The following is a 15542-nucleotide window of genomic DNA, read 5'->3' as shown; positions in this document are numbered from 1 at the left end:
CAGATCTCATTCATGTCTTCAAGTTGACTACATCAAGCATTGTCCATAGTTGGTTATTCACTAAACTACGAAAAACAGCAAACAAAGTGAAAATGTAAATCATAATTGGAGAATGTTTCGCTTTGAATACATTCGCTTCACAATAAGGAATTAAAAGTCCACAAGAAACTCCGGAACCGAGCAAATTTATCAAAGAGCAAACGCTAAAAAAGTCTTTTGCATAAGAAAAGATGACGTCGCGACATCAAATTTATTCAGTTCTTAAAGGAACTGTTTTAATTTTCTTAGTGGTTGGCATTGTCCAATCAGCTCCTATGCCAACCGCATTATCCCATGCTCCTGAAACTGAACTATTGTCGTCGTCTTCATGGACAACCGCCACGACGGAAACGACATCTCTGAAGAGCAGCAGTAGCAGCAGCATCCGCAGCCAAGATGCTGATATCGAGTTTGATATGCATTTGCCAACTAGACCAAATTTTCAACGGATGCCCTCACATCGATCCAATGATGCTCTAAAGAATTTGTTTGAGAACAGCAGAACTACGGAGGAAACAAATAAGCCACAGTTGCTCTCGTCCACAATAACTGCAAATATAATCCCAGAAACAGAAACTGCAACCCCGCGGGGAGGCGAAGACACCACGTCACACCGAGAGAGGGGTGAGGGTGGAAATGAAAATTTTAATGATCATTATTATGAGACATCAACAACCAGCAAGGGTTTTGGTTACGATGTTGGGACAACACAATATATTGGAGCATCCTCTTCGGCGCTGACGTCGTCCACGGCATCATCGTTGCCATCGAATTCCGAAGAAGTGCATACTCAAACAACAACGTACTTCATTGTGAAAACAACAACTCCCACTCCAGTCCGTTCATCGTATTTCAAAGATGCTTCTTCTGAGGGCCCAACAGACCTTTCGATGGATGAAAAGGATGCAGTCCTTTCAGCAATAAAAGCGGCTACTGTAGGGAGTGGAGCTCCTGTAAGGGCTCTCGACTTTGAATCTGATACCGCAACGAAAACTACAAACACTCCGTCGAACCTTCGCCCCTTGACTGCGGAACCATCGCTTTTGCCAACAACATCTTCGCAGGAATCGGAAACGACTATAAATTCCAGTGATAGAAAAAAAATTGATTCAAAGTCGATGGATGCAAAAACAACAAAAGAGGCTACCACCATCGAACGGGAAGCACTTTCTGAATCAACGATAGTAACAACAAGTGGAACAAGCGTACCGCTACAGTCGACAACAGAGTCCTCCCCGGGCGCGTCCTCAGTACTTCCACCAAAGGACGTAATATCCACAACATTGACTCCGGCCACTCCCCAAGCGGCAATAGTAGCAACGAACTCTCCAAAGTCTAAGACCAAAATCAATAAGGGGTTGGGAGCGGGCAAAGGGGCGAGTAGTATCTCAAAGAAGAAATCTGGAATTACAATTATGGGACACGATGGCGTCAAAGTCACACGGAAAAAACAGTTGTTGGAGAAGTCATATCGAGATGATATCGATATGGTTGTAGCGATGACGACAGCAGCAACTGGGGGACCGACTACTTCCTTAGTTGAAACTGTAGAAGTGGGAAAAAGTCACAAAGTAATGGAGCCAATGGCGGTAGCAACGGACGAGGCTACATTATCGTCTACTTCAGCTCCTATTACTGCGGATTCCACTTCGACTTCTACCGAGGGAGAGAGCGATGATAATGGGGGCCACGGCAATGATAGCGCCAAAGAGACAACGCCGGCAACAACATTACTTCAAGTTCCCACGGAAATGCCAAAGGATTCCTCGAGCAAGGGAAGCGATGCAATGGAAATCGAAAATGAATTATGGAATGGCGATGATTCCAAGAAAAACTATTTCGAAGCGAATCGAGTGGGATCGACAGAAATCGTAAGTTTTCATTCCTCAAATGAATGTTGTGTGTAGTACGAAGGACTGTATAGCTCGGTCTGTCTTTATGATTTTTCCACCTCGACAAGCAGAGCGGAAATCTTCCCTCTGAGTCCCCAGTGTCATTTGATAGTTGGCATTTCCTTTTTTCCATTTTCGTTTTGCAATCACTGCATTGTGTGCTCTTCGGGTGGACAAAGGACTTCATAATGCTTTTCTGATGTTCTTGTGATTATTTGCTAATGCTTATTATCCTAGTGTAGTGGCTTCATGTTTCCCTTAGTGGTGAATTAGCAACGAGGATTGTGTTCATTCTGTCGTGAATGATTGAAAGTCTTTCCTGGGATTTTCAATGTTGTTTAGGGAGTTGGTCAAAAGCTTGGCATTTCGAAGGACTCAGCGAATGGGGAATTCATTAAGGAGTAAAACTTCGAGTCTGAACAGAAGTGGATATTCTAAGTTATGGCCCATTATCTTTTCTGATGAGATGTATATTCACGCTCGAATTAGGTCTTTATTTATTAGGAAAAAACAATATGTATTAGTTAAGGAGTTACTTATCACTTGAGCTATCAGGTAAGGACTATCGCTGGCTAAACGGGTATTCAGATTGAAGCATCCCATTATAATCCTTGTAGAATAACGATAAGTAAGTATAAATCATTAACTGTGGGGAATGGAATAAGTGAACCCTTGGTGCTTAACAAGCGGCCAAGAAGAAAAAGAAGAAAGCTGAACCGCCACAAGTTCCGGGGAATTCTTCGTTTACGGCTCCAACTTTGACAAAAGGGGTTGAGCCTGCAGCTCATAGACATAGACAACGGTGGGCGGCAGAAGGAGAAAAGGAAGATTCGTAGGGAAATAATCATTATTTCAAAGAAACTATATAAGTCCTTCGCCGAAAGTCAAAGCCAATCCGAAATTGACAGACCTGGCTGGCAGTGAGAGTCGTATCGGGCGTATGCAAAAAGGGATTTGATGCTGTAGCTAAACAAATCCAGCGAGAAGACACTGGATAGACTTTGCGGTCAGGTGAAAAAGGTAACAGATATTAGTCCAGTGCAAAGTCACATGACATTATAGAAAGAAAAACCCAACCCAAGATGTGCAGTCTGCCTTCATCCAGATCGAGCAGGTGGCGCGAGATCTCGGGCTGCATATTAATAAAGGCACGACGAAGTTTCTGGTGGCAGCGCCAAAAACCAAAGAACCAAAAACATGGGTAAGGTAAGAATAGGTTGGGTCGTGTGCCGACTTAGGGAGCAAGTATCTTTCAAGAGGTGCTTCAGATGCCTCGATTTGTGTCGCTTTGCAGCAGCAAGTACTAGTGAGCAAGATAGGTAGAGGAAGTGTAGCGTAGTATATCACATCAACCTCAACCATTGCGAGGCAGCTCAAGACTTGCTCTCGCAAACCATTCCAGAGTCTAATGTGAACGTGGCGAAATTACGTTAGTGCTACGTGAGTGAAAGACTCATCGGGAAACACGGTGATATGGGCATGTGGACGGCAAATCATTTAAAAAATAATGGTATTCCCGAGGGGTATTCCCGGCTTTGTAAGGGCTATTTCACTCTTCCTAGTGCAAAATTAGGGAGAGACACTAGACGGCTTGGTGTTGAACGCTAGAGACCTCAGCCCCAAAATCAATGCCGGCGATTTCAACGGGTGGGTCTTAGATTGAGGAAGTCGAGTGAGGAACACCCGGAGCCAAATCCTGCTTGAAACATTACCAACCAACGTTGGATGCGTGCCCACCTTCCGAAGTAGAGGGGTAGGCTCAATCGTCGATCTGGCTTACCTCAGTACTTCGTTGGCGAGAGGAATAGTCTGCCAGATAAGTGAAAACTACACTCCGAATGACCATCCATTTCTCTCGACATCAGAAACGGAAGAGGCGACAGTTGAGTGAGCAATAGAAGTGAAGAAACGAGGCCAGCTTGGTGGTCCACTGGAGCTTTCGATGAAGAGACATTCACGCTCCCTCTCCTGGAACGGTGTCGAAAAAAGTGAGCCAGTTATAGCAACGGGTAGCTAAGACATGCGACTCTATAATGCTGCGGCGGAAGTTCCACCACAGTCTGTCTGTGAGCGAGAAGGCTTTGCCAAAGGCCAAGGGCGAAGCGAGAACAGTGGCAGTCAGAGAAAGAACACTGCCATCTTCGAGGTGGTCTTAAGAAAGCTATATGGGAAAGTAAGCGGAATTGCTAGAAGCAGTTGTGCCTTGAGGCAAATACGAATCCTTGGGGCGTTGCTTCCAAGGTTGTAATGAACAAGATTCGTGGACAAAAATCACTTCAAGTGACTTGCTCGCAATGTTTGCTCAAAATATTCGCAATGCTTTTCCCACAACAGGACTTCTTGTCAATACCCCGGGTGAACTTCTACCGGAGATATGTGGATAAACTCTACCGTCAAATTGCGCTGAGGGTGTGCAGTGCATATAAGACGGTATCTGGTGAGGCTGTATGTGCTATCGCGGGGCTGATCCCTTGGATCTTCTAGTGAATGAGGCACGCTGTCTCTACCAGAGAAGCAGAGCGAATCTGGCCGAAGTGCCTGCGGGCTTCCGATAAGCCACTAGAAAGGAGTTGCATAGAAGGTGGCAGTAACGGTGGGATAATTCCGAAAAAGGCTGCTGCATCCATACACTGATCCCTTGTATTGAGAGATGAGTCGAGCGAAATCATGGAGAATTGAATTACCCATCTAACACAGTTCCTTACGGGACACAGGGTATACAGGAAGCACTTGCATCGTTTTGGATTGAATGAGTCCTTAGACTATCCCGAATGCCCCGCTACACCCAAGAACACGGCGCATGTTATTTTTCACTGCCCGAGATTCGGTATTGAAAAAGGGAGGTTAAGCGAGGCCCTCAATGCTGTTAACGGACTCTATAATTTCGTGGAGCTCCGAAGCAAATTGCTGTGCGATAAACGCGGCAGTAACTGCTATGTAGGAAAAGTTGCAGGAACTGAAATGAGCCCGGAAAACGTGACGGAGCGTGACTCAGTTGTGCTGGTTTAAACCAGAACCTTCCCCGGGACGCCTTCGATGTTCTGCCGATTAATGTATATAGAGGGAGTGCGATGACCCGTCAGACTTTGTTTTTGTTGGTGTTTGTATTCAGTCCAACTCTACTTGCTTCTCTTTCCAAATCCAGAATCATTTGGCGAAGGGCCATGACCCGGCGAGAGAGCAAACACATGTCGTCATCGTATTCGAAGTATTTGAGGAAAGATGTCATAGTCCATTCAATTTTTCCACGTCATCCAAACTAGGCCACATGGAGAAAGTCACCGGTAAAAAGAAGAAATAATATCGGTGCCAAGATGTAACCCTGGCGGATTCCGCTTACGACCTCAAAATCCTCGACCATGGTACAGCACATGCATTTTGCGCCATTGTCGTTTTGATAATGGCTAGTCATTTCTTCGATATGTCCCCTCCTGCCTAGACCACTCTAGATACACTCCCTGTTCATTCTATCGAAAACTTCCTCGAAATTAATAAAGAGCAGGTGCAGCGAAGATGTAAACTCCGCGCACTGTTTTCAAATCGTCTGTAGGGTGTTAATGTAGCCAATGCAGGAAGATCCGGAGCGGAAACCAGCCTCGTCACTGTTGATCAAGTTTTAGAGATGTTGTTTGATGCGGTCTAAGGTTAGTTTAGCCTTTATCTTCGCAACGGCAGGGAACACACAGATACTCCTCCAATTGTCACCCTCAAAACGTGGGTTTTTCTTTGCGATCTTGACGAACGTCTCCCACTTCCACTCTTTGGAAGCGAGGAACGCAATTCCACTCTTTGGAAAAGGTTTAAGATTCCCACGTTTTCCGTACTGGTGGAAGCAACAAAGCTGCAGTAATTGCAGGAGCCGCGATAAATAACAGGGTGCGGAAATCATCAAGCCCAGTGGTTTTGCTCTGTTTGAGTGCATTGATAGCCGAATTGATTTCTCTTCTACTTGGAGAAACAGTCTGTATCCGCATGCTACAGTGACCACCCATTTCATCAACAAGAGAAGGAACCTCACGTTTAAGGACCCTGCTCAAGGGTTGTTTCTGCCTCTTCAGTTTGTCGTGGTCGTGGGTGAGAAGTCGACCATTGACATGCTTCACAGGACCATCGAAAGATTTGCAATCACATGTAAGCCCTTTCGTTATGCGGTATACATTTCTGAAATCATTGCGATCTGCGGCATCTTCCGCTTTTCTGACTAAGAGCAGAGTTTTTGTCACAGCGTATATTACCTTGAATTTCTCAGGATTTTGCTCGGTAACGGAGTACGGGCGCGTCAGACTCATCATCATTCGCAGCGGTCAATAGAGCCTTCAGTCCCTTCCATTTGTCCATTCGTACGGTATTGATTTATCGAAACCCAACTGACCTTTTGGAAGGTTCTGTGTTTCTGTGGAAGCTGTAGAAGTTCACAAAACCCCCACCATTATCGTTATTGTTGCCAATACCGTGTTTCTTCATCACATGTCCGAGCAAGGTGTTATCAGAGGCCACCTTGGCATTCAGATCACCCATCACAAACTCAATGTCCCTTTATGAAGCCTCGCCTGGACTGGGAAGGAAGTCTCCGTTGGTGCGCAGCATTGTACAATTGTGGTGCTCCTTAACTGGACCGGAAGTTAGAAGTCTGTAAGAAACTGGCTCTCAGGTTAAGAGAGTTCGTTTTGCGGTAGCCGTCAGAAACAACTTTTCCTACAACTTTGCTTCCCAAAGTACAAAGGCACATAGCTGCAAGAGGGAGAGGAGTACTCTCTAGAGTCCCATTATCTTACTTCCGTTCAAGTTGGAGAAAACGAGTATTCTGAGGTCCTTCGCTGATGGTTGGTTGTTAAGCATTTTATGAAATTACTTAATGCATCGCGGTGGAAATAAGATTTCCCTCTTTTTATCTCGACAGGATGAGTAACGAGGTGTGCAAGGCTTCATACTACTGATTTATTGGTAAAATTTCTGCGCCTAGTGCGGTTGCTCCCTGATTCTTTCCAGCTCATCGGCGTGTTAATTATGTCAGACTTCCTCGCTCCTCTGCCCGACGAAGTTCGCGCTAGATCTCGGTGCGTGCTCACGTTCTTTGAGAGTGCAGCATTGCTCGATATCCAGTATTGTTTCGTTCCGTTGTTAACTTAATTGTTCGTTGAACCAGTCATTCCGAGTTTTTTGTGACTGGGGCTAGGTATGTTTCTGAGCGGACCAATGATAGCATTCCTTAGGAGATTGTGAAGATCATTTGTCGATGCTTCATCGCCAGGATCTCTGTTGGCTTTTCTTGCTTATAGGTGTTATGGACGATCCCAGTCTATATTCGCCCCCCTATATGTTCGGACATTCATGGAGGCTCAAAAGTAGAGGCGCTCTATCAATACGTGGTAGATTTGATTGAAAGTGGTTCCGTCCCCCTGGCTTGTGCACCACTTACTGCACAAGCCAGATATTTCCAACAACCCTCTCGTGCGATACTGTTAATTGAATAATCCGCAGTCCGTTATCATTGGTGATTTTATAAGCTGTAAGTAGCTGTTGTAAGCTATGGGAGCCAACGCCTGGGTTCCCTTTGTCTCTGCTTGATTGCTTAACTCAACAAGTATGATTTTGATGTTAGACCTGGTACAGGTTTTGAGGGTAGGCTTTACTGCCTCATAGAAGGTACCCCGACTCTGCAATCTTCTTTGAAGGGGCGTGAACCTTGTTGAGGTTTATATTTTGAAATTTGCCTTGTAAGCGCAGAGTGCTTAGTTTATGTTTTCCAAACTGATAACAGTAGGTTTTATTTTTCATCGCTTTCATAGCTTCGTAACAAGCTGCTTTTCATGCAGGATTGACAACCCCACCCTACCCCCAACCTGGAGGACCAATTGTTACAATTTGTCCCGTTTTAGACGCAGGGGACTCGCCTACATCCTCCTTGGTTTGCGGTTTTGCGGTAAGGAAGAACTACCAGCGATCAGCGCGTGGGGTTGGAGATATGATTTGGAAGTAGAGCTGTTGGTGTTGGTTCAGTAGGCGTTTCCTAGGTTTTTTACTTTATCGTTTTGCCTTGAGGCCTATACTGCTCTTAAACTATCACTGCAATCCGAAAACTCTAAGCCTTCGTCAACACTTGTCTGCGTCTTGTCACCGAATGAAGCTGAAGCGAATGCTAGATACCTGAAGACAAAAGTAGCGGTGGGTAGGTCACACATTGAGAAAGGGTTATACCATGGAATAGAACTACCCCGAGATGGTCGGCAACTAAGTCGCCCTAGAGGAACATAGTGAAAAACAGCAGGGCAAGAATGTAAACCCCTTAGAAAGTTCTGCGAAAAACTCAAGCTCGTTGCCAGAAACCTTCACCGTATAAATGGATAGGGCATATGTCTGGTTAGGGGACTACATCCTACGTAAGTATATATTGTATGAACTGTAACTCATTTGTTTCAATAGACGTAGTTATTCCAAAAGAAATTGAAAAATTGGTTCAATGTAGTTCTTCGATATTTTAAGGGCTTTGGTCATGGTATCAGCTTTTGCGTCTTCTAGACGGTTCTGTGTTTAATTCCTTGAAAGGGTCCTCTTTCGTATGTTAGGTGTCATTTGTTGTTCTGCTGAATTTGTAAGATCTACTTTAATTAATCAGCTCCAAGCTTTCTTAAGCACCGAATCGTGATTAATATCTTTGCGCTACATTGACGGGTCGTTATCATAACCCTCTGCGATTGTCAACCATACTGTCTCAAATTCGACTTTGAACGAGCATTGAATGGAATGTTGGAGTGATATGGCTTTAGTGTTAGTCGCTTCTTCTGTGTGAAAGAGTTTCTTCGGGATGTTTCTGTGCAACTTTACTGTACTTATTAAATTATATTTTATTTACTGTTTATATTGAAATTATTAACTGTTTATTTCTAACTTCTCCTTACAGAGCACCCAAAGCACTGAGTCCTTACCGTCAGCCAGCTCTCGTCAGGACCATGTTGGGAACTTTGATGGTTCAAGCACAAATTTGCCAACCTTTTCCTCATTTTCAGCGGTTACCGAGTCAACCCTATCCTCTGAGGAAATTTCCATTCACACGAAAGTGACTTCAACTTCTGAGATTACAACGGAAGCATTCTCTGAAACTTCAACTATACCATCTGGCTTCGTTGGAACCACACAAAGCGAAAATATCACAACAACCTCTTTCGCAGATGCCAGTGAAGTAGCAAGAAACTCTTCGATTCCCTCTTCAACTGCAGAAGTTTCCAACACGCCGTCGAGCTTGGGATCAATACGAATACCCACAACGCCTCTCATCTCTACCGCATCCGCGCAACCCAAGGTGGACTTTTTGAATGAAACACACATCCTTGTGGTGGAAATAACCAGCGCCGATAACAGTACGGACGACGTAGTAAGCAATGAAGATTCCGCTTACAATGGAAACTCCATTCCCAAGTTTACAATTCATAACGATGGGATTTCCGAGTACGATTCGGGGAATACCCGACCATACGGGACAGGAGTGGAAATCGATTACGAGAATTCAAAATCACAAGCGGATGATGACTTGTTTGTGCCAGATTTGAAGTTGGAGCCCATTGAGGATATCCCGCCAGTGACGGTCAGCACAAAGGAGAAGAACGTCGCACATCAAAGGGAAACAATCGACCGAGACTCGGATACGATTTTCTATATATCCAACACGGAGGTGAAGGTAGTCGAGTCAAAGCCAACTCAGAATTCGAATGTGGCAGGTGCTGATAAAGCTTCCAGTGATTTCAATTCAAATTACGAGTCGCACCGTCCTAATGGAGATACGCAATATTATCCTGCAATATACGAGGAGGACGTTATTATCGACTTTCCTGCGAAAAATGTAACTTTCAGCGTTACTTCTAATCAAGCTGCTGCAGCGGGCAAGGACGATGAAGCTCCAGCAAAGTCGGAAAGATACGAGGAGGATATCATTCTGTCGCCACTCAAGAACAATTTCGATCCACTCAAGATAATTGCAAATCACAATAATGGTGTTAGCGAGCAGAAACAGTCCGAAGGACTACCCGCCACCGCTTCACTTACCCATCACGCCAATCCACTGAGTTTGGAAAACAACCCGTCGCTTACGTACATCGGAGAGAAATTGATCGAAGTGGAGCCATCTCAAACGGACTCTCCAATCACATTCCCGGACCCTAATCCTAATAACTCTGAAGCACCACTGGAAGTGAATGAATCCTTGGTCCCTATCTCCGATGTGATTATTCAGCCTGCAATTATACCGGAAATGTCCATCGGTGTACCGGTCATTGGGGAGTTACCGCCGCAAATTGAACTCAGAGAAATCGATTTTTTGGCGGACAGTCCAGTGTCAGGATCAGGAATAAGTTCTGGTGGTAGCGGCACCTTCTCCAATGCCGTTAATGATCCGAGCAATGAGAAATTTGATGGCATTCAATATGGAGGTGACCTTTTTGCACGTGACGCTTCTGTACTCACCGGTGGTCCTGGCTACGATATGGACACTGAGTATGTTTTCGGCGGGCGACGTCACACGTACAACAATAATCCGAACGGCTTTAGTCCTCTGAATGACCCCATTAAGGTGAATCGCGATAAAAATCGAAATAATGGACGGAATATGGGCAGTGGTTATGACGGTAATAACGATGTGACGGTCGCCTCGAAGATTTTTATGCACGCCGTTGATAATCTGCAAAAGGACCAACTTATCGCCGAAGTGCGAAGTGGATTCAAGGAGTTGTCCGTGCGGCAAAACATGAATGCAAATGGAACCGGATCGGCGGAAACGAATCTGACGAATGCCACAGCTTATTCGGTGATGGAGGACGCTGACGGGGATTTGTTCAGTAAGTACTTAAAGTGTTATTTATTGGTATTCTTGTGTCCGCGCTGGAGCTGGAAGGGAGACTCGGGCGGTTCAGCATTAATCCTTTTGTTTGGTCACTTCTATTTTTCTTTCAACTGAACTTATTTCACACTTTAAGTCCGTGATACAATATAAATATTTGAATGAACAACGCCTACATAAACTGTTGAGGACTATCGATGCCGGGAAAAACCTAAGCCAACAGGAAGTAAAATTCTAATCTGCATACCTAATTTCCTCATGCCATTGCTGTACTTAGTAATCCTTTTGGCCAAGCTTCGTAAACGCTGATGAGATGAAGCATATTTTTAAATAATTGAGGAAAATTCTTGCGAATTATGCAATAGACTTTTGCCCAAGTACAATCTGGAGTCTAACAAAGGCTCTCCCCCTGTTGACCATCACAAGCACGCACGGGCGGCATTCGTGGTTGGAAAATTTCGTGAAGGATCTCAAAACCTCTAAAAACAAAAAAAGAGTCCTGCATCCACCTACCCACAAATTCATGAGTTCATCACAAAATTTTCACAAAGTGATTTCATTAAGTATTCATCCCCCTCTTTTCCGCTCTAAACTTTCCTCCTTTTCTTGGTGAAAGCTCGCTTTCCTGTTTCTCGAGTCCATTGCATTGTCGTCCTTGTCCTTAACCATCGTCGCTCGAAATGTTGGCATGTGAATGGCGTGTAACATTCGTTGAAAGTGTATATGTAGTAGCACTAGTCCTTTCTCCATCGCCAACGACAGGACATTTGGAATAATATGGCATGTTACGCAGATTTAATGGAAGTGTATAACGAGAAAAGTTTTTCACAAGTAGGAAGGGCCGGACGTCGGCATTTCATACTCATTCCAAGTTTGTCGCATGGAATTGATGGCGCGTTTTATGAGAATGAGTGAAATTTTATTGAGACATTTGAAACGAAATGCTTAACCATTTTGATCACTGCAATCGGGATCGTCAACAGGATCAGGAGTAGTGGAATCAATTCAGAGTAGGAAGTTTTACTGTTCATTGGATGACGTGAGTGGTAATCAGGGTGCAGAATAAACAAGGGTTCGAGGACGGGTTTTTTGTTTTGCTTGGGTAATATAGGATTTGCCAGCTTTCCGTAATGCACACAAAACTGAATTCAGCAGCTTTTTCTGGACTGTTCTAAAATTTCAGTTGAGTGTCCCTTTTGGGCAAATTTTAAGTACTTCAATCTTTCTAAAGAAGCTTGGGAACATTGTATTCGAGATGGGGCTTTATTCTATCTAGCTATCCCGTCCGTTTGGTGGCTTTCTGTGACTTTAATTTCCTTCTCCTCTTTCGAGTCCTGCATTATTGACATGTGGTTGTTTTCGTCTCCAATCTTGTGTTATTCTTTTGTCAATCCAGAAAGCTCCGTTTACGGAAATTATAAGTGTTTGGTTGTGAACCATTATCCCATCATGGAAAGATAACTTACCAACTTCCCATTCATATTTAGAGTGGCTTATTACTTCTGAATGTCATCGTGATTACCAACCCTTTTTGAAATCGGACGATTGGCTTCTATACTTTGGTCATAATTTAGTCTTCCATCTAACCTGGATCAGTCTGTGGATGTTTTAGTTGTTGGAGCACGAAATAATCTGTATTGTCCACTTACAGAACATCAGGGTGGTTGCGAAGACTGCTGCGATCAGTTAAAATTTGCTTCTCCCAAAACTAGTAAGCAGAATTATCGAGCACTGTTTTCATGATCAGTCCATAATAATAGTGGTCTCAAGGAAAGTTGTACCGCATCTATGAAGAACTATTGTGCCTGTTTTCTATTTTCAGATGTTTTAGCTTAGCATCTGGTATTAAGTATCCTCGCAGGTAGGTTAATCTATTTTGCACAAGTGGTGTTGTTGTTGTTTAACAACATCACTCTCCTCACAGGATCTCAGATAGTTGTTCTTAGCTGGGTGGTAATTTAGCCTGACATGACCAGTGACTATTCCAACTATCATACTAAGACCTTTTGGTTGGAACAATCCTGTGCTTGCGTTCGTATTCCCCCGTGAACACCTTAGACTGTTCGGTTCCTGATAAGTTTGCCCACTGTATAGTTCCGTCAACCATTTCTCAACGTTATTAACCCATTTCGAAATCAACAAAATCGTTTTGTTCCATATAGTGGCATTTCCTCATGACCGACCCAACAGTATTCACTCTGTCAAGGCATTCCCATACCAATTTAGAGTTTACTTTGTTGGACCTAACTGCCTTGACTCCCGCCAGGCTCTCGGGCAATCACCTATCTATGGCGAATATTTCCATCTGAAACACGGTATCGTATTTACCGATTGGCTTAAAGTTCGTCTGCCTTAAAACAATGACCCCTGCACCCGTTCTCTCTGTTGTGAGGAATCCGTTAAGGTAACTAGTTGTTCCTTGACTTGCTGCTCCATTGTTTTTCAAATATCTTGCCGATATGAAACCTCATTGTCATGATATCTCTTGGTATCAGTAATTCGGCACACTGCCTAGAAAGGATGTCAAACTTCCTTTGATTTAAACCTTTGAGTTGAGTTTAAAGAAATGATAATTTTTCGCCTATTTAAGCAAACAATAAAGTTGTCCAGAACAACAAACGACGGTTGGACGCACTTCAATAGCTGGTTAACGGCTGACTTCTAATTGTGAGTTCATAAAAAGTGCGTATGTGCACACTTTACATTTTTTTGTGTACTTCCTTACACGTATATTTATGCGGGATTCAATATTTATAAATCTATTCAAGCAGAGCGAGTTGTACATCACATTCCAACAGATTGCCCAGTTTGAATGTCTTTGTATGTAAAGATGAAGGGGACTCAGTCCCAGAAGAATCTCCAGGGACGGCGCTGGACATGTCCATCTGGCCCAGTGATGCAAGCCACTCTTTGAAGTTTGTGTAACTCCCTGGCTATTGTACCGAGTTCGGTTCTACTTGCCCAGATAGATAATCATTAGCCTTATTGTTACAGTGTATATCCATCGTAACATCTTCGGTATGCATCCCCATTTGTTTGCTGCTATGGATCAAAGCCCCGACAGGTGTCTTCTAGAGTAGTTTTTGGTCGAAAGTAATTCCTAAGCATTTGACTTTCGTGTCTCGTTTAACTATCATGGTATGTAATCCCATGGTTCTCAGGTGACCAAGCTTACGATACCTGGTGAATATCGTGCCTTTGGCTCAAATGATGCGTAGCCTCGCCTCCTGGCATCAGGTATTGTCAATTTGAGGTTGGATTTATATAGGCTATCCTTCCCCTACATATTACAATACGATACAGGGTTACGTTGACGAATTCTGGACCTCAGTATTCTTTAGCTTTCTTAGTAGTTCGTCAACTATTCCACATTAGCGATGGCAACCTTGAGTAGTCTCATGATAAGTGAATTGGTATCCGTTGGTACTTCTACTTTTCTACTCTTTAATATTTTTCCCATTAAAAATGCCAGGGTGTTCCCGACTTTCTTGTGGATCAGGGTATTTCGTATTACTTGATGAGATGTGTTGTCGAAAGCTCCTCCGACTACCAAAAATGCACAAGGTGCCATTTCGTTAGTTTGGGATTCCGTAATACATCCGCCAGCTAATATAGAGCAGTTTCGGTTAATAGTCCTACTCGGTAAGGATGCTAATCTGGATGCAAGAGATTACACGTTAGAGCGTTAGCTCCAATATAGTTGCCTAAGATCTTTTCCACTGCTTTGAGTATTGCTTTGGATCCTTTTTGTCCGCTTTGGGAGTAAAGTGAAGGTAGGTATCATCCCTTGGTATGTATTCCAAACCTATGCCGTCTCTTATCATTCTTAGGAGAGGTCCTCAAATAAGTTCTTGGCCCGTGCTGGGAAAATGTTGTCCACTCAGGTTGATTTCAGTGGTTTGAAGGTTTCCATTGTCCATCCTAAACTAACTTCCCAGCATATTTCATTTGCTAGTTTCCAATTTTCTGTGTTCATTTTTCTGTCTGTTATCTTTCGAAAAAGTAGTAGAACTCTTACTTATTGCTAAGGATCAATTGAAGAAGATACTCACCGCTTCGATTGGTGTCGCTGCTTCCCCCGATTTCATTAAGCGCGCTGAATCCCAACCGAGGTGTGCAGCGGTTTCTTTTCGCAAGACTCCGAGAATTTACCGTCTAATTCCGGTCCTAGGAGGTAGCCCGATGCTTCGACCATCCTCCCGAGTTCTCCTCCTGTTTTCCAATAAAACTTGGATAATTACAAGGTATTCATTCAGGAATTCTGAAAGACATATATATTTTAAATGACATTTAAGAACGGTGCAATTTTTTAATTTTTCACTGGAGCAACCTCAAATTACTTGCGCACTTTCTCCTTGTATACCACTGAACTGCTCACGGAACGCTCAGGGCTCTTGACCTAATTCAATGTTATTATTGGAAATTGCCTTTCCAATTGCTGGCCATTGGCTTTATTAATGGTTGGAGATCACCTCCATATTGATGTAGTCTCCTCCTACATGGAACTTCCCTGTGTCTTGCTGTCCGTTTTGAACCCTAGGTGGTCTAGCTTCCTTCCTCCCTAGGCATTAGCGATCTTCGATCTTGCTTTTGGGCCTCTATGATTTCAGCGTTTCCTTCGGTGATCTCGATAGGCTTTTTACCTGATATGTTATTTGATTTACCTTTTCCCGGTTTTTATTAAATTAATAGTTTATGAGGAGTTTATAGTATTTATTTGTTTCCAAGGATCAGTATACCACCTCGATCTTGAAGAGTTTACCTTTGCCCCCCGTTTTGCT

The 15542-nt window shown here is 43.7% G+C and overlaps 1 protein-coding gene across 2 annotated transcripts in view; it reads left to right on the top strand.

Moving 5' to 3' along the window:
* LOC119658080 (serine-rich adhesin for platelets) overlaps positions 1–15542 on the top strand; it is a 459260-nt gene that overhangs the window by 183191 nt on the left and 260527 nt on the right. For both annotated transcript variants that reach the window (XM_038065342.1, XM_038065341.1), the window contains exons 2-3: positions 4–1910; positions 8833–10759. In XM_038065342.1, the coding sequence (XP_037921270.1) occupies positions 231–1910; positions 8833–10759 (3607 nt within the window). In that variant the 5' untranslated portion in view covers positions 4–230. The remainder of the gene's footprint in view (positions 1–3; positions 1911–8832; positions 10760–15542) is intronic.

Source organism: Hermetia illucens, chromosome 5 (genome assembly GCF_905115235.1).
Source record: "Hermetia illucens chromosome 5, iHerIll2.2.curated.20191125, whole genome shotgun sequence".
Taxonomy (NCBI): Eukaryota; Metazoa; Arthropoda; class Insecta; order Diptera; family Stratiomyidae; genus Hermetia; species Hermetia illucens.
This window is presented reverse-complemented; position numbering and strand designations above follow the sequence as displayed.